At 42.8% G+C, this 19780-nt stretch overlaps 1 protein-coding gene across 2 annotated transcripts in view; it reads left to right on the top strand.

Moving 5' to 3' along the window:
* Positions 1–19780, top strand: part of LOC126184823 (proton-coupled amino acid transporter-like protein pathetic) — a 359869-nt gene that overhangs the window by 159010 nt on the left and 181079 nt on the right. For both annotated transcript variants that reach the window (XM_049927406.1, XM_049927416.1), the window contains exon 2: positions 2258–2313. In XM_049927406.1, the coding sequence (XP_049783363.1) occupies positions 2302–2313 (12 nt within the window). In that variant the 5' untranslated portion in view covers positions 2258–2301. The remainder of the gene's footprint in view (positions 1–2257; positions 2314–19780) is intronic.

Below are 19780 nucleotides of genomic sequence, written 5' to 3'. Positions count from 1 at the left end.
ATAAACAAGGAAAACTTGGCTCTCTTCAAACCAGCATCAAATGCTGATTCTGGAACCACAGTATGGCATATCTGCAAATGAGTATGATTATGTAATCGTTCCTCCTGCTATTTGTATGACTTTCTCTGATAATTTACGTTAGTACGTGTGTCTGAAAGACGTGGCGTATCAGCAAAATAAGAAACACGCAATTCCCGAGAGCTAGGTTCAGATGTTGGTCGAGTCTTTTAGTTATCCAGAATTCACTAAATCACTTCAGGCGTATGCTGGAATTATTGTTTCAACAATGAGGCGCAGCGTTTGAGATACTGACTTCCCATTCGAGTGTGATGTGGTTTTCCAATCTCAGTTCAAGCGAATGGAATGGTGGTTTCCTCGAAACGGCCTGGACCTAAAGCGTTCCCCAACCTCAACCGGCCCTGGCTTGTGTTTCCTTTCCTAATCACCTCAGTATTGATGACATGCAAGCCTCCAATATTCCTTTCATTTGTCAATACTGAACTTATTGAATAAAGATTTCTCACTAAAAACTGGTTCCGTTACTTTCAGCCCAGAGAAAACGATGTTTGTTTGTACGCAAAAAATGATGGTGTTTGTTGCGCTTAAGATAGGGCCCTCTTAATGCAGCTTTTGAATCAATCTCAGCTATATGCTCACCACAGCTATTTGTATCGTCAGAAACGGAGTCATGGCCAAGCCCAATTTAGGATATAAACATAAATTTCCAAATATATTAACGTTAATAAGGTTATCAACGTATCTTTCCTGCGACTAAACTTAAAGTCGTCCTTAAGCCAAACGTTGGTGTGAACACCACATTGCTTCATTTGGCATTTTCCTGTTGGAGGTGGCATGTCCTTGCCTTCACGCAACCCCTCCGCTGCATGCCTGCCACCCACGCAGTTAAATTATAATTTAGCGTGGTCTCCGAAGCAGGTTGAAACTTGTGATTTCTTACCAAAAAACAAAAGTTTTAAAGTAATCGGAAGTTAGTTGCCAAAATAGTCACAAAATCCTTAACTTATATAAGTAAAATACTTTAATATCCAGACTACTGACTGACTGAATAATGGGCGCTACTGTAAAACCGTATGCTCCAGATTTCCACAATTTCCTATGTCTGTTGATTTACTAAAGGAACCCAAGAGAATTCCGAAACATATAAAGATTACTATGAAACTCTACACTGCGAATGCACAATGGCATTAACGATTCATATTTCAAAAATAAATCTGTGACACAAAAATTTTAATTGAGACAGAAAATTGTAGAATTAACAGAGTAAAATATAAGAAACGTGGTGCTACAGAGCAGGAACACATAATATTAATAAAAATGATGAATGAAGAATGTTTACAAAAGCTTAAACAACGAAATAATATTAATCAGTTATTGGACTTCCCAGTTGCTTGTTAGTATCATGAAGATATTCTCTGTCGATTGATGCCGAAGTATCTAACATACTGGTTTGGATATATTTTCTTTCTTTTTTAAAAACAATTTGAACCAAAAAATCAGCTTAAAAGAGTGTCTTTATTTTTTAGTACTTTTATAAAGGTCATTCAGCGAAAGCAGAGAAAAACTGCTAAATCTTTAATGTGATTTGCAAATGAAACACGCGTAAATGTCCCCATATATACCGCTGACACAAACCAGCACTTGTGCCTATAGTATACGCGTTGTATTACGCTAGCGCCGAGAATAAAATCTGTATTCCGGAGTGACGCAGACTTCATTGCTCGTTCTTGGTCTTAGCTGTGAATCTGCGAACCACGTCATGGCTCCTTTGTCGAGTTAATCAAGGTAACAACGTTTCAGCCAGATATTTCAGTAGCTTTATGTGTTGATGGTATAATACATGTCAGCGTTGGTGTCATAAGTTCATCAGTGATAGATCGTAAAGTGGTAATATGAGTGTTAATGATTAGGCTAGTTGTTCCTTGGCCTGCATTTATGATACACCGTTTATTCATACTTCTAACATCCGTTTTACGAGACAGAACTTAATATATTCTGAGACCACAACAGATTTGAATGATGGAACTCTAAACTGTATTCGATCTTCCCCGTGTTGCGATTCACACACTCTGTTGCGGAAATTCTTAAAAAGCAGAAAAAATAAATACCCTTTGGAAATATCACGTACCTTTCGGTTCACATGTCTTTAACAGCTTTCTCAATGCTATCCGCTAGATATAATTGATAATTAATTAATTTCCTAAACCAATAAGTAACATTATTCTTCTTCCTATTTCAGAACCTGTAATTCATCACTGAAGGTCATTTAAACACCGCTTCAGCATGGACAAAGAGGTGAGTTTGTATTTGTTACATTATCCAACACTGTCATGTCTATATTCATACTCCGCAAGCCATCGTACCGTGCATGGCGGAGGATAAACTGTGCCACTACACTCATTTCCTTTCCTGTTCCACTCGCAAATAGAGCGAGGGAAAAAGACTATCTGTATGCCTCCGTAAGGGTCTAATTCCTCTTATCTTACCTTCTTGGTCCTTACTCGCTACGTATGTCGCTGGCAGTAGAATCGTTCGGCAATCAGCTTCAAATGCCGGTTCTCTAAATTTTCTCAACAGTGACTCTCGAAAAGAACGTCGCTTTCCCTCCAGGGTTTCCTATCTGAGTTCCCGAAGCATCTCTGTAACACTTACATGTTGTTCGAATCTACCGGTAATTGATCTAGCAACCCCCCTCTCATTGCGTCAGAGTCATATATGCGGTCTTCTTTACAGGTGAACCATAATTTCCTAAAATTCTCCCAATGAACCGAAATCGATCATTTGCCTTACCTACCACAGTTCTCAATGCTCGTTCCATTTCATGCCCTTCGTGAAACTTGGAATACTTATATTTACTAGGAGAAATGTGCTGATAGACTCAAGTATCGGAAAAAATGAACGGCGCTGTCGACATCCAGAATATAAAAAAGAACAGAGTCCATCTCCGATTAGATGAGGACGGGAAGGGCTTCGGTCGAGATCTTATTTTAAGGGGCTATCCGGGCATTGCCTGAAGAGAGTCGATTCAGTGGCTTGATGGGATGAGTCTGTTGGACGAGAATGGAAAACTCATGGTACGACTCCGGGTTGTCTTAACGGTTCTAATCTGCCAGGTCTAGTTTGTCAATTGAACAAAAAGAAAAGTGTTCGAGTTTACTGGTAGAGTGTTACAACCGTCAGTAGTATTCAACACAAGTCAATTTAATTGTCGTCTTTAAAGAAGACTAAACAATCTAGGTGAGACTTTTGCCAGTACTTATTGACTCACGACGTGCACTAACTCAGATAGTAAGGTAGTGTGTAAGATGAAACTGTGGGTCGCTGTATGCAAGGCGATATTCTTAAATTTGCGTTTTTAAAATTCTGCTTTTTGCAAAACACAATGTTTTTTTCCTTTGTTTAAGTCCTTACGCAAACATGTTAGGACGTGTACGAGTCATCTTAGTAAGATCATTTTATTTCTGAAAGTACATTAATTTTAAAGATGGGATTGTACAGGTTGGACTGCATTTACGCGTTTTCTGTCTTGATAGTATGTTATTCTGTCTTGATAGTATGTTATTTCTGAAAGTACATTAATTTTAAAGATGGGATTGCACAGGCTGGACTGCATTTACGCGTTTTCTGTCTTGATAGTATGTCATGTTTTCCGTGATGGTTTTCTTTGTGGGTTATAATTATATTCACTGTTTTCAACACTTTGTGCTTCAAACTCACCTGTTATCCCAAGTTTACATACAGGAAAACGATATTTAGCACAGTTTGTCTCGCCACACTGATCAAGAGAAGTTATGTTAACTGCTGAAGATTACACATCCATTATGTATCCATACATTTTTATATTTATATTTAGATTACTGGCCTTTTCCCCATGGATTTGCCCATATATGCGCTTGAGACATATATTGAATACACCTCCTCGTCCCCCTGTCTGTGTCTATCTCTTCCTCCCTCTGTCTGACCACATCATCCTCCCACCTTTCTCTGTCTCATCCTCCTTCTCCTCACTCTCTCTATCTCTTCAATTATTTATTTATTTACACGTCTAGTTCCGTAGGACCAAATTGAGGAGCAAATATTCAAGGTCATGGAACGTGTCAGTACATGAAATTACAAAAAAGTAATAACAGATAAAATAAAATGTTTATGAATGCAAAATAAGTCAAGCCATAAGTAAACGCAATCAACAATGTAACATAAGAATCAATATAATTTTCCAATTAACTCCTCAACAGAATAGATGGAGTGACCCACGACGAAACTCTTCAGTTTCGATTTAAGCGCATGAATTACTGCAAAGATTTTTGAATTATTGTGGTAGCTTATTGAAAATGGAATCAGCAGTATACTGCACATCTTTCTGCAGCACAAGAGTTAAGGATGTACGATCCAAATGCAGATTGGATTTCTGCTGAGAATTAACTGAGTGAAAGCTGCTAATTCTTGGGAGTAAGCTGATATTGTTAACAAGAAATGGCAGTAAAGAATTATATATTGAGAGGCCAATGTCAAAATACCCAGGGGTCGACAAGAGGTTCGCGAACTTACACCACTTATTGCCCGAACTGCCCGTTTGTGAGCCAAAAATATCCTTTTAGAATGGGAAGAGTTGCCCCAAAATATAATACCATACGACATAAGCAAAGAAGACTGATTTTCGTGTCGAACGATAATTTACTTCAGACACCGTTCGAATAATAAAAATGGCAGCATTAAGTCGTTGAACAAGATCCTGAACGTGGGCTTTCCACGACAGTTTACTATCTATCTGAACACCTAGAAATTTCAACTGTTCAGTTTTATTAATCACATGCCCATTCTGTAAAATTAAAACGTCGGGTTTTGTTGAATCGTATGTTAGAAACTGTAAAAATTGAGTCTTACTGTGATTTAGCGTTAGTTTATTTTCTATAAGCCATAAACTTACGTTATGAACTGCACTATTTAAAACCGAGCCAATGTTGCACACAACATCCTTTACTACCAAGCTAGTGTCATCAGCAAACAGTAATACTTTAGAATTACCCGTAATACTAGAGGCCATATCATTTATATAAATAAGGAACAGGAGTGGCCTCAACGCTGATCCCTAGGGCACCCCCCTCCGTCTCACGTTCTCAACACTGTTAATAATGACATTTTGCTGTCTGTTGTTAAAGTAAGAGGTGAACCAATGTGAACTACTTCCTGTACTCTGTAATGGTCCAACTTGTGAAGCAATATTTTGTGGTTAACACAATCAAACGCCTTAGTTAAATCAAAAAATATGCCTAGCGTTCGAAACATTTTGTTTAATCCATCTAGTACAGAGAAAAGAGAATATAGCATTTTCAGTTGTTAAACCACTTTTAAAGCCGAACTGTACATTTGATAGCGAATTATGTATATAAAATGATCAATTATACTTACATAACAGCCTTTACAATAACTATAGCAAACACAGATGGCATAGAAATAGGTCTAAGATCGTCTACATTTTATGAAGCGGCTTTACTACTGAGTACTTTGATCGTTCAGGAAACCGCCCATTTTTAAACGAAAAAATTACCAATAGGGCTAAGTACAGGGCTAACAAGCGCAGTATAGTACTTTAATATTCTGCTAGGCACTCCATCGTATCCATGAGAGTCCTTAGTCTTTAGTAATTTAATTATTGACTCAATCTCTCCATTTTCGCTACCACAGAGGAGCATTTCAGACATCAATCTCGGAAAGGCATTTTCAAAGAGAGTTGTATGATTCCCTATAACAACTAAATTTTTATTTAATTCACCAGCAATACTCAGAAAATGATTGTTAAATACCGTACATATATCTGACTTAACAGAAACAGAAATATTTTTACTACGAACTGACTTTATATCGTCGACCTTGTGCTGCTGACCAGACACTTCCTTCACAACTGCCCATGTGGCCTTTCTCCTGTGAATAAGCTATTCTATTTGCCTTCCTAATAACAGTTTAAAGCACCTTTCAATACTGTTTGTAATGGGCTACTTTAGCTTGATTGTGAGTACTTCTAACATTTTGATATAATTCCCGCTTTGTTCTACATTATATCCTTATCCCACTAGTCAGCCACCCACGTTGCCTTTTACTGCTAGTACGCCGTTTAGAACGTCCTAATGGAAAACAACTCTCAAAGAGAGATCGGCACTATAAACATCCTGGCACTGTTGTTCCTTAATGAGGTTTAAAAAGGGCTCTATTGCCGTTGGATCAGCTTCCTTCATAGTTTGTAATTATAAGTGACTTTTTTTGAGTACCAAAGCCTTTTGGTGTTAAAATTTGTAATTGCGGTCTGAAAGGCCATTCATCCTCTTACTAACAGAATGCCCATCTAGTAATGAAGAATGAATAAAATTATTGTCTATGGCTGTGCTACTGCTCCCCTGCACCATAGTTGGAAAAAACACAGTCTGCATCGGATCGTAGGAGATCTACCAAAATCCTTTTTCTTGCACAATCATATACAAAATTAATATTGAAGTCACCACATATAACTAATTTTTGGTACTGCCTATAAAGTGAACCAAGAGCCCTCTCTAGCTTGAGCAGAAATGCTGTGAAGTCAGAGTTAGGGGAGCTATAAACAACAACAATTAGAAGTCTAGTTTCACTAAATTCAACTGCCCTGCACAACATTCAAATATCTGTTCAGTGTAGTGCCGTGATACGTATATGGACTCAAACGGAATACTGTTTTTTATATACATGGCCTCTCCCCCACTCTGCAAGGAACTCTTTGAAAAACAGCCAGAAAATCTGTACCCTGTAATGGAAGCATCTGAATTGTCAAATTATTTAAGTGGTGCTCTGATATACTCATAATGCCAGAGTCAACATCTATAAGCAATTCACTAACTTTATCTCTAATACCTCTTATATTTTGATGAAATATGCTAATTCCTTCTCTACTTGGAAACATGACGTCCTCTGAACGTGATTTCTTAGTCAGAGGGACTTCCTTTAAGCAGTTATACCTATCAGCTGCCTTCAGTCTAAAAAAGGTTCAGCTCTAACGCCAACTACTACAGAAATTTTTCCTCCCCCCTCTCTTTGTCAGATTCCTCCACCCCCTTTCTCTAACCATATCTTCCTCTCCCCTTCCTCTGACCATATCCTCCTACTTCTCTCTGTTTCCATCTGTGTCTCCCCTCTTCCTTTTCTATCTGCCCACTACCCCTCTTACCTTCCACCTTCCTCATGCCTCTCCCGCTCCTCCCCTTTCTATGTGCATTTTCTCCTCCGCCTTGCTCTGTTCACCCTGTCCTCTATCCATTTCAACCTGTCCCCAGCCAGGCTGTTCAGCACATAGTCTATATTTCAATAACGCAGGTAAGTACTACTTCAACACACCTGTCATACAGGGCAGACTTCACATCAGGGGCTTAGAAATCATTTATTTGCCGCTGATACACGGACTGTCATACAAACCAGGAGGACCCTATTCCAACGCAGCACGCCTGTAATGCAGAGCAGCCTATATATGAGGCCCTAGAAAACTATCTTACTCTGACATGTGGGCTGCCCTGGAAAGCAGGTTGAGTTGGCAGGCTGATACTGTTCCCACACAACATGCATGCCATGTAGGCAAGCAAGTATGCTAGTAAAACACGTTCTTGCCCATATCTCTGCTCCTATTGGAGCTAGGAGGTTACAAAACCCACACTGATGATACTCATGTGCCAAATTTAGTTGATATCGATCCACAGGTTTGGGAGGCGATCCCAGACATACACACATACACATTTAGATTTTATAGGTATCCAAAATTAAAGCAACAACCGGAAATTTTTCAAGGTTCCTATCTTTGCCTCAAAACAGTATAAACGGGTGATAGTAAAGTAGAAAAAATGAAATGAACATAATCAGCTGCAACATGCATAACGGTAGACAAAAATGTTCTTCGTTTTTTCCCACCTCAACGGATTTTCACACACATTCTGACAACTGGTTGATGTGCTCAGTATGAGGTGTGGCCACCTCTGGCACCAGTACAGGCCTGACAACGACGGGACATGCTCTAAATGATGTCATCAATCTCATGTTGAGGCGGTAACGTCCATTCTTCCTGCAACACTGCCCGAAAGTCTTGGAGAGTGGTTGGTGGATGCTGACGTGGTCACCCCGTCTCCCTAGTGCATCCCAGACATTCTCTATGGGATTCATGTGTGCAGTTTCTTCCGTTTCCAAAATAACATCAACCGCCTGTGCTCTATGAGGTTGAGCAATATCGCCCATTAATACGAAGTCTGGGCCTGCAGCACCTCGCAACAACCTTGCGTGAGATCCTAAGATCTCCTCACTGTACCTGACAGCAGTTAAATCTTGCTGATTCACCCATACAACTTCATGAGGAGGTGCTCGAGTGGTCAACATAATTCCTGCCCACACCATTAGTGATCATCCACGATATCGGTCTCTTTCCACAATGTTTGGGTCCCGAAATCATGTTTCACGGGCACGGATGCGAATCCTCGAGAATCACTCTCCAGACCAAATTGGGACTCAGCCTTGAAAAGAACATTGGCTCACCATTCGACCGTCCAGGTGGCATGTTGATGGCTGCACGCTAGCCGTTCCCTTCTGTGAAGACGCGCCAGAGGTAAACAACACCAGATCTCCAACAGTAAAAGCAACTCTGCTGAAGCCTTCTGTAAACCGTTCGCCTACATACAACACATCCAGGGGATGCTGCGAGATCAGATGCCAGTTGCACTGCAGTACTAAGGCCTTGCCGTCGTGCCCTTACAGCCAAATAACGGTCCAATGTTTCTGATCTCACACGTGTTCGGCCCTGTCCTGGTCTCCAGGATACAGTTTCGGTCTCTATAAACTGTCGACTCATCCGAGAAACAGCAGAATGATTCACATTAAGCCATCGGGCAACATCAGTTTGCGACTCTCCTGCTTCCATTCTTCCTATGGCCCTCAACTGCAGATAGTCTGTAGGCGTCTTCTTTGTGTCATACTGCACTGTCTGTGACTGTGTACACAGCGATTGCGAATGTGGGTTCAAAATGGCTCTGAGCACTATGGGACAACTTCTGAGGTCATCAGTCCCCTAGAACTTAGAACTACTTAAACCTAACTAACCTAAGGACATCACACACATCCATGCCCGTGGCAGGATTCGAACCTCCGACCGTAGCGGTCGTGTGTTTCCAGACTGTAGCGCCTAGATCCTCTCGGCCACCCCGGCCGGCTGCGGATGTGGGGCTACCCTGCAAACACTACCCTGCATGATGGGTGCCTTGACGTCATTGCTGGCGTGGTTGTCCGTTGATCGAAGTGCCTTCTTCTGTGCAGAAAACGATCGTAACGCCATTTGTTGATGGTTTGTATGATTATATCGTGAATTAGACACAGGACGGGGAAATAACATTTTGTTTCTTACATAAATCTTCCTGATCTAGAGAAGATCAAGTTTTGAATATGCAAATTCCATTTGCAAACATGAAACAGCAGTAACAAAAACTTCCAACGACAGAATATTCAGTGTTTCCCACTCGTGCCATTGTTTATGGTATTACGAAACGTCGACAGTATGTCATGAAAAAAGTCTAATGTGCAGCTGTTTCTCCTTGCGTTGTTTTCAAAAACATGCAGCAGTCACAGAAACTAGGAGATTATGTACTAATATATTCCCAGAGCTTTGTCTAACGGAACAGAAATACATGAAATTACTGGTAAATAAACATTGTTCGATGCTTTCATTTCTTCATAGTTTTCCAGGATGGGATATGCCTCTGTTCTGAATATTACGAATACTTGATTTTGATTTTAGCAGTTTGTCCGTCATATTTCTGTAATAAACACGTTAAAAATTATGTTCCACTTGACAATACTGGTGTAGTATTATATCGCTAAAGCTTGCCCAACGTATCCCACTCTCTTATTCATCCTGTGTCTACATGTTTTAAAAATGTATAAATACAGTATACAAATAATAAAATAATTCATTTCACAAATTCATTGTAGTACAAATCTAACTGAAAACTTGTTTACGTATTTTTTTTTTTTTTTTTTAGTTCCATCTTCTGGTGCAAGAGCGAATAAATTCTTCCATGAACACACTCTTGAGAAAGCAACATAATGAACTCGTGAGAGAAACATCGTTCGTTTTTGGTTATTTATATTTGTACCCCTCCTCCCCCCTCGCTGTCTTGATTGGCACACCACCCTTATCACAAAGGGAGAAATGTCATCACAGCTGTCACAAGACTGTTTAGCAACCTCGAAACCTTATAATCTGACACTAATGTTACTTCTTCCCGATTATTTCTTCGAGCCTTCTCCTTCTCACTTTTACACCACTCCCAACAGTGCTGGGACTATCCTATACACACACTATTTTCTCTAGACAGTAAATCACTTTTGTACTAAGTTTGATTGAAATTCCTCCTGGAGTTTCGGACTTAAGTTTACATGTTACCACTTCCTGCCCCTAAACCCAACCCTATTCCCAAGAGTGCTACTGGTGTGCTAGCCCCACAGTGTTTCTTTTCCGTATAGTAAGCCATATGAGTATTAAATGTGGTTGAAATTGCTCAAATCATTCCAGAGTCATGCTCAACACGACACCCTTCCTATCTGACCCCCACCTCTAGGGGTTAAATGTCATTGGGACCGGCACCAATCAGCCCAGCAACCCGCAAACCTATGTACGTGTCACTACTATAACTTTTCCTTCTGATTATTTTTATATGCCACTTCCGTCACACCCCCATTCCTTGTAGAGCAAGGGGTGTTTTACTCTCACAGTACATTTTTCCAGACAGAACGTTATATGTGCTCTAGGTTAGGTTGACAGTGTTCGTAGCATTCCAGAGACTTGGTTCCTTGTTACCTCTTTCCCATCCTCGCCCCAAACAAATAAGGTTGTTACACGTGACTCACTCCACAGTGGCGGTCATCTGGTACGAAGTCATACGTGTAACAAACTTGCGTTAAATTGCTGAAGACATTCCAGAGCTCTGCTGCAGAAGACACACACACACACACACACACACACACACACACACACACTCACACCGACGCTTACCTGCTTACATACAATTAGTTACTTATAAATTCAAATCGCCGCCGATTTCAGACAATAGTTCTACTAAACGTTTAGTAACCATTTTTTTGGGAGGGGGGGGGGGAGTGATAATTCTTTCTAGCGTACACTAAAGGCGTAGTTTTGTTGACGTGTCCCTCCTTTAATTCGACTAAGTTCAAACAAGTGCACAAAGTAAACAAACTTTTTGTTTCGCTTATCAGCTGAGATGCATCTTCTCGTCTCTTAGGCATTGTGCAGGAGGAATTTTCGCCTCCGCTGGTAGGTTCCCCAGACCGTCTGAAGCACTTCCTGTAACCGAGGATAGGTGCGGCAGTTGTCTGTCAGCTTCACACTTCGTTAGACAGTAATTACACCTAATTTCTCGGCAGACTTGTTTCCAACAAACAGAACACGTTAACTTAATGGCGCTCCATGTCAATGACCGAGACATATGGCTGAATCCTCGAGCAACTACCGAAGCAATCAAAGTGCATGGCTGACAAGTTCCTGTGCCTAATCTGCTGATTAGAAACTTAAAAGAATGGAACAAAACGGTTTTCAGTTGATACTACAGAACTATTCATTTGATGCTCTTTTGCTGTATTTTTTCATGTGCTACTCGGCGAATTAGTGGATGTAATGCAGTTGATAAGCGACTGGTTTTTCCACCAGTCTCTACAAAACTAACAGACACCTTTTCTTCTTTCCTCTCTTCTTCTCTTTCCTCCATTCCTTTCATTTCCAAAACTTTGGCTTGTAATCCACACATAAACAGTCGTAAGCCCATGTCACCCATGCCAAATACCTTCACACAAAATCCGTAACACCGTGCGTGGAGCAGAACCTCCGGGTTGTCAGTACTGCATCTCTCTGTACTCTGGAGAGTTGCAGCAAGGACGGTATACCTCCTGTGAGTAGGAAACGCCACTCACTGTTTACCTGCCGAGTTTGCTGGTTTCTGAGGTTCTACAGTCGTGTACATAGATTTCATAATTTATCATGTGCGAGTCAGGACGTTTAGGGTTCAGTCTGAGGTTGGTAGTAAAATGTATGGAATACTTCAAATGGTTCAAATGGCTCTGAGCACTATGGGACTTAACTTCTGTGGTCATCAGTCCCCTAGAACTTAGAACTACTTAAACCTAACTAACCTAAGGACATCACACACATCCATGCCCGAGGCAGGATTCGAACCTTCGACCGTAGCAGTCGCGCGGTTCCGGACTCAGCGCCTGAACCGCTAGACCACCGCGGCCGGCTATGGAATACTTTCGTAAGGAATTATTGTTATGCGCATGAAGTGGAATTCATTTGAGGCAGTGTTCTGTGTATCAGAAGTGCCAAGTTGCACTACAGTTTGGTTTGTCCAGTAAACAAATGGTAGGGCGAACCGGCCACCAGTCGGAAGAGCACATGGAAATACCTCCCCCAGCAGCACTGTTAGTTATGTCCAAAAGGACAGACGCCACAAATTCATATACACTCCTGGAAATTGAAATAAGAACACCGTGAATTCATTGTCCCAGGAAGGGGAAACTTTATTGACACATTCCTGCGGTCAGATACATCACATGATCACACTGACAGAACCACAGGCACATAGACACAGGCAACAGAGCATGCACAATGTCGGCACTAGTACAGTGTATATCCACCTTTCGCAGCAATGCAGGCTGCTATTCTCCCATGGAGACGATCGTAGAGATGCTGGATGTAGTCCTGTGGAACGGCTTGCCATGCCATTTCCACCTGGCGCCTCAGTTGGACCAGCGTTCGTGCTGGACGTGCAGACCGCGTGAGACGACGCTTCATCCAGTCCCAAACATGCTCAATGGGGGACAGATCCGGAGATCTTGCTGGCCAGGGTAGTTGACTTACACCGTCTAGAGCACGTTGGGTGGCACGGGATACATGCGGACGTGCATTGTCCTGTTGGAACAGCAAGTTCCCTTGCCGGTCTAGGAATGGTAGAACGATGGGTTCGATGACGGTTTGGATGTACCGTGCACTATTCAGTGTCCCCTCGACGATCACCAGTGGTGTACGGCCAGTGTAGGAGATCGCTCCCCACACCATGATGCCGGGTGTTGGCCCTGTGTGCCTCGGTCGTATGCAGTCCTGATTGTGGCGCTCACCTGCACGGCGCCAAACACGCATACGACCATCATTGGCACCAAGGCAGAAGCGACTCTCATCGCTGAAGACGACACGTCTCCATTCGTCCCTCCATTCACGCCTGTCGCGACACCACTGGAGGCGGGCTGCACGATGTTGGGGCGTGAGCGGAAGACGGCCTAACGGTGTGCGGGACCGTAGCCCAGCTTCATGGAGACGGTTGCGAATGGTCCTCGCCGATACCCCAGGAGCAACAGTGTCCCTAATTTTCTGGGAAGTGGCGGTGTGGTCCCCTACGGCACTGCGTAGGATCCTACGGTCTTGGCGTGCATCCGTGCGTCGCTGCGGTCCGGTCCCAGGTCGACGGGCACGTGCACCTTCCGCCGACCACTGGCGACAACATCGATGTACTGTGGAGACCTCACGCCCCACGTGTTGAGCAATTCGGCGGTACGTCCACCCGGCCTCCCGCATGCCCACTATACGCCCTCGCTCAAAGTCCGTCAACTGCACATACGGTTCACGTCCACGCTGTCGCGGCATGCTACCAGTGTTAAAGACTGCGATGGAGCTCCGTATGCCACGGCAAACTGGCTGACACTGACGGCGGCGGTGCACAAATGCTGCGCAGCTAGCGCCATTCGACGGCCAACACCGCGGTTCCTGGTGTGTCCGCTGTGCCGTGCGTGTGATCATTGCTTGTACTGCCCTCTCGCAGTGTCCGGAGCAAGTATGGTGGGTCTGACACACCGGTGTCAATGTGTTCTTTTTTCCATTTCCAGGAGTGTAGTTCATAACGATGGGCAATAAATCTACAATCTTCAGTGCGGGTGCACATTTACACTCGACCTCCAGCAGGGGTCTAAAATTAGCGAGCATGGACGACATGGACGGGGACCGCGGAAAGTGTCTCTAGGTGGGATTGTGGGTCGGTTGGGGACCGTGCCGACACAGTCTACGCATTTGCGATCAACTGTGTCCGGGTGGCGCAGTGCTTAACGCAACTGCCCAGTAAGCAGGAGATCGCAGGTTCGAATCCCGGTTCGGCACACATTTTCACTCGTCGTCGCTGATTCCACACAAAGTCCCGAAGCAGCTGATATCATTAGTTTCTTCCATTTCCTTTCCTTTCTCCATCTCCCTCTTCAATTAACATAATAAACACCGTTAGTGCTCGAACCGAGCTTAGCGCTCACTACAACTGTGCTCTACCCTTCCAAAACGAGCTACCAGGCGCAAGGGTTTTTTAGTTGGTGCGCCAGTTGTTTTGACTCAGAGCAGACATCGCTCGCAGGTCAGAAATCAACATCCACCGCATAGTTCGCCTATACTTATCAGATACTTGTCTCTGTTGCACATGGACCTGAACTCCAAAAAAATTCTATTTGAGTAACACGCTTTAATGTTCGTTTAAAAAAATCTGAATATGTAAGCGAAATTTAACACTGCTTAATGGTAGTTAGTAAATGTTCACGATCTTAACAACCGTCCACACTATAATAACTAACAAACCCAAAGAAAATTTATCAGGTAGAAAACGAAAGCCAGCCGTTGTGACCGAGCGGTTCTAGGCCCTTCAGTCCAGAACCGCGCTGCTACTACGGCCGCAGGTTCGAATCCTGCCTCGGGCATGGATGTGTGTGATGTCCTTAGGTTAGTTAGGTTTAAGTAGTTCTAAGTCTAGGGGACTGATGACCTTAGATGTTAAGTCCCTTACTGCCCAGATCCATTTGAACCAGAATACTAAAGGAGACAGTTACTTGAGAAAAGAAACATTTCACCATACGGTAGGGTAGAAAAAAATAGGTTCACACTCTAATGCACCTATACATTACTTTTATCTTTACATTTTTCAGAAGCATGAACTCACTGCCGATAGCAGCCATTTGTTGAAACGTATGTAATGCGAAAAAATTACAGTGTTTTTCACAAAGGCGGGCTACATATCGAACATTCCACACGAATCATCAGTAGCGTGAATTAACGTATCGCTCCATCCTTCAGTTGAAAAACGCCCCAAGTTTAAAAAAGTAGATCGAAAATGAATAGCAAGTCTTCTCGAAAACGCGTCCAGGTTTGAAGAGTTGCATGATCATATCACCGAAACAATGGACGAGATGCGCGATCGCCCATTCGTGACATCAGCAGTTGAGCGAGCTGTCACGACGGGCACTTTCCTCCGTGACGTCAAGCAAGACTTGCAGGGCGCGAGGCAACTTTCCCGTCACGATCCCGATCCCAGATGCGCCGCCCTGCACGCCGCTTCACCACTCATCTGCTTGCATCACCACCTGTAATATGTGCGCTTCTCTCACATCGCTCTTCCGGGGAGGCAGCAGAGAGATACAGCCGTGAAAGTTTGGCATCGGCGGAAGTTTCGCATCGTGAGGCTCCACCTTGATAAGTCGCAGTCTGTCTGCGTGTTTATTTAGATGTTTCTCCGCTACAAGGTCGGCATCACTACTAAGCGAACTGGACAATCGCCTAGAAATTTTGGCAAAAACATGTTTTTTGCAATATTACCTCATGACCAGCATACTATAAAAGTGTAAATCCTACGGCCAAGCAATAGGAATGGCAGCTACCGCTGAAACAACTAGTTTTCTGTTATATCATATTTCCCTCCCAGTATAACCTGACCGCTGAAAATAATCTACACTACTGGCCATTAAAATTGTTACACCAAGAAGAATTGCAGAAGATAAACGGGTATTCATTAGACAAATATATTATACTAGAATTGACATGTGATTACATTTTCAACCAATCTGGGTGCATAGATCCTGAAAAATCAGTGCCCAGAACAACCACCTCTGGCCGTAATAACGGCCTTGATACGCCTGGGCGTTCAGTCAAACACAGCTTGGATGGCGTGTACAGGTACAGTTGCCCATGCAGCTTCAACACGATACCACAGTTCATCAAGAGTAGTGACTGACGTATTGTGACGAGCCAGTTGCTCGGCCACCATTGACCAGACGTTTTCAATTGGTCAGAGATCTGGAGAATGTGCTGGTCAGGGCAGTAGTCGAACATTTTCTGGATCCAGAAAGAGCAGTACAGGACCTGCAACATGCGGTCGCGCATTATCCTGCTGAAATGTAGGGTTAGGCAGGGATCGAATGAAGGGTAGAGTCACGGGTCGTAACACATCTGAAATGTAACGTCCACTGTTCAAAGTGTCGTCAATGCGAACAAGAGGTGACCGAGACGTGTAACCAATGGCACCCCATACCATCACGCCCGGTGAAATGCCAGTATGGTGATGACGAATACACGCTTCCAATGTGCGTTCATCGCGATGTCGCCAAACACGGCTGCGACCATCATTATGCTGTAAACAGAACCTGGATTCAAGAGGCATCACAACAACGTTTCACCAGGCAACGCCTGTCAACCGCTGTTTGTGTATGAGAAATCGGTTGGAAACTTTCATGTCAGCACGTTGTAGGTGTCGCCACCGGCGCCAACTTTGTGTGAATGCTCTGAAAAGCTAATCATTTGCATGTCACAGCATCTTCTTCCTGTCGGTTAAATTTCGCGTCTGTAGCACGTCATCTTCGTGGTGTAGCAATTTTAATGGCCAGTAGTGTATTGCTTAAGTAACCGATTTTCAGTTTTTTATTCATGTTATTTCCTGTAAAAAACGTAGAAATCGAACTAAGGAAGATTTTAACACGTACTCAGTCTCAGGATACACAGAATGAAAATGCTAAATTAAATAGGCAAATAAACGAAGACCTGGTCTGTTCGCCGTTCGCTGCTCTTCTCGATCGGGGATCACGCCACTGTATGGGCATTACGAATAGTCACTGGTAAAGCGTGCAAACTGAGTTTGAAGAACTCTATTTCTAATGTTAATTTATCAGTTTTTACGGGCTACAAGCAGATTAAGCCATATTGTGTACTGACAGGCAACAGCTCAGCTACTTTCTATTTTTATTGTATACTTTGAATGAATTGCCTTTAAGTTTTTAATTTGTTAGTGTTTCCATAATTTCCTATCTGTTTTATTATTTCGTAGAAATAGCAGACAAATCTGTAATGCGTTGTATTTCACTGCTACGTTAAAACATTTTCAGACTAAGGTTGGTAACATTCCGCAATACAACGTATTGTCGGCAACGACAGCGAGCAACTGCCGTGTAGAGCATGTGTGAGTAAATCTTGCACACTGCACATACACGCGTACCTTAAGGCACGACACCCGACAACAGGGATGTTATTGCCTCGGCAATGTTGTACCTATTTTTATCAAAATGGTTCAAATGGCTCTGAGCACTATGGGACTTAACATCTGAGGTCATCAGTCCCCTAGAACGTAGAACTACTGAAGCCTAACTAACCTAAGGACATCACACACACCCATGCCTGAGGTAGGATTCGAAACTGCGACCGTAGCGGTCGCGCGGTTCCAGAATGAAGCGCCTAGAACCGCTCGGCCACACCGGCCGGCCCTATTTTTATCCCGTATGTTTGTTGCTCGTCTTTGTCAGCATTGTTATTAAAATGGATCTGAGCGCTTTTACCGTTTTCCATAATAACTCAATACCGTATTTCGAACCAGTGCAAATTCTGCGAATAAAAATTACTCCTTTTTTAAAAAAAATTATTTAAAAACGAAAAATTTTACCACAGCTGCTAAGGCTAATTTTTATTTCGTCTTTTTACTCGGTTGATACTAAAAAATAACTGTTATAACTGAGACCAAACAAATACCATAAACTATCTGTTATTCAGAACTAAAATACCGGTATCGGTTTTAACCTGTCGCTTCTTTCCATCGACACCTAGCAACAACCACATACAGACAACATGAGTGAGTGTGACTCACGCTGTCAACAATACCCCGGTAAAAGCCCAAACAAATTGGAAACAGGAGTCCTGATTTGATTGTAGCCCTAGACCTACTCGTTCAGTAGGACGTCTGCAGTTGCAACTGCGGACGGACGCTTTGACTGATTATTATTACTTTTTTTTTATCTAATCAGTCGCAGCCCTCCACTATCGATGACATATTTGTCCAGAACGGTCTGTTAGGGCTTCCGACAACTTCAATAGCAAGCGACATGATAGTAAAAACTTTTATAGGCTACAAGGTGCATGGTTCCTTGTCTAGCGTTTAGCGTCGCTGCCTGTAGCTTCCGAGGTCTAGGATTCGATTCCCGACCGGACACGAGATTTTTTCGCTCGGGAACTGGGTGTTTGTGTTGTTCTAATCATTTAATTTCATCTTCATGGACACGTAAGTCGCCGAAATGGTGTCAAACAGAAAGACTTGCACCAGGCGGTCCAACAACCCATATGGCGTCTCCCGGCCCATAATGCCACCATTATAGAATAAAAGTACGATTAGCTCGATGAATCCCTTCAAGTCATTCGTAGTAAATTGATTATGTGGCGATACGGGATTTCAATACTTCCATTCTCTCTCTGTTCTTCTCCTCACTGTTTTCGACAATAAAAAGGTAACCTTACGCTCTAAACGTGTTCATATTAACGATAAAGACTTGATACTTTTTAGAAACGAAAGTTGCGAAAGGCCGGGACTATATTAAAGTGATAAGTGTGCAGGTACTCCACTAGTTTATAAGAGCGCGGGCAAACTACTACGCCTCGGGGGAAACGGAGAGAGAGAGAGAGAGAGAGAGAGAGAGAGAGAGAGAGAGAGAGAGATTGCACATAATGTTTGAAGATAGTGTCGCATAAATACCAGTGCTACAGGCGAATTAAACAGGCTTTATTACTACCACGATCCAACGAAGTTATGAAACAAGGAATGGGCGTTTGATGGTGAGCGTTCACTGTCGCTGTCCGGATGTCACACAGAAATAACGCGCGTCTGTAACAACACGACGTCGACGATTTCCTTGAAATTACAAAGGAAAATGCGCAGTTCTCTGTTGTGTGATGAAAGTAACTTTGCGACACAGGAGTTTTACTTGCAAAAACGTCGGGGTTTAGTTTGTTAACGATCTATACTTAAGTAAACATGTGAGACAGATACAAAACTGCCCGCATCTCGTGGTCGTGCGGTAGCGTTCTCGCTTCCCACGCCCGGGTTCCCGGGTTCGATTCCCGGCGGGGTCAGGGATTTTCTCTGCCTCGTGATGGCTGGGTGTTGTGTGCTGTCCTTAGGTTAGTTAGGTTTAAGTAGTTCTAAGTTCTAGGGGACTGATGACCATAGATGTTAAGTCCCATAGTGCTCAGAGCCATTTGAACCATTTTTAGATACAAAACTGGGTAAAATAATCCAAACTGTCTCACATACTTAATTGTCAGCTCACGAACAGGGCTATGGAGATAAACCCGGATAGAATTTGGTACATAAATTATAAAATATGGGGGGATAAACCATTTTTTTCCTTTTTACAGCACTCATTTTTTTATGAGGAATAGTTCCTAAGTAGACGTCGATACTATTTGGGTAATTTCTTTGAAACGTAGCTCTGTTTGAGTCCAGTGGGATGCAAAACTGAAAAGAATCTTTTGCTTTGCACTGCAAAAAAATGTTCACATGTGTGTGAAATCTTATGGGACTTGACTGCTAAGGTCATCAGTCCCTAAGTTTACACACTACTTAACCTAAATTATCCTAAG

The sequence above is a fragment of the Schistocerca cancellata genome, chromosome 1 (genome assembly GCF_023864275.1).
Source record: "Schistocerca cancellata isolate TAMUIC-IGC-003103 chromosome 1, iqSchCanc2.1, whole genome shotgun sequence".
In the NCBI taxonomy this organism is placed as follows: Eukaryota; Metazoa; Arthropoda; class Insecta; order Orthoptera; family Acrididae; genus Schistocerca; species Schistocerca cancellata.
Note: the sequence above shows the minus strand (reverse complement) of the source record. Positions and strands in the feature narration are given on the sequence as shown.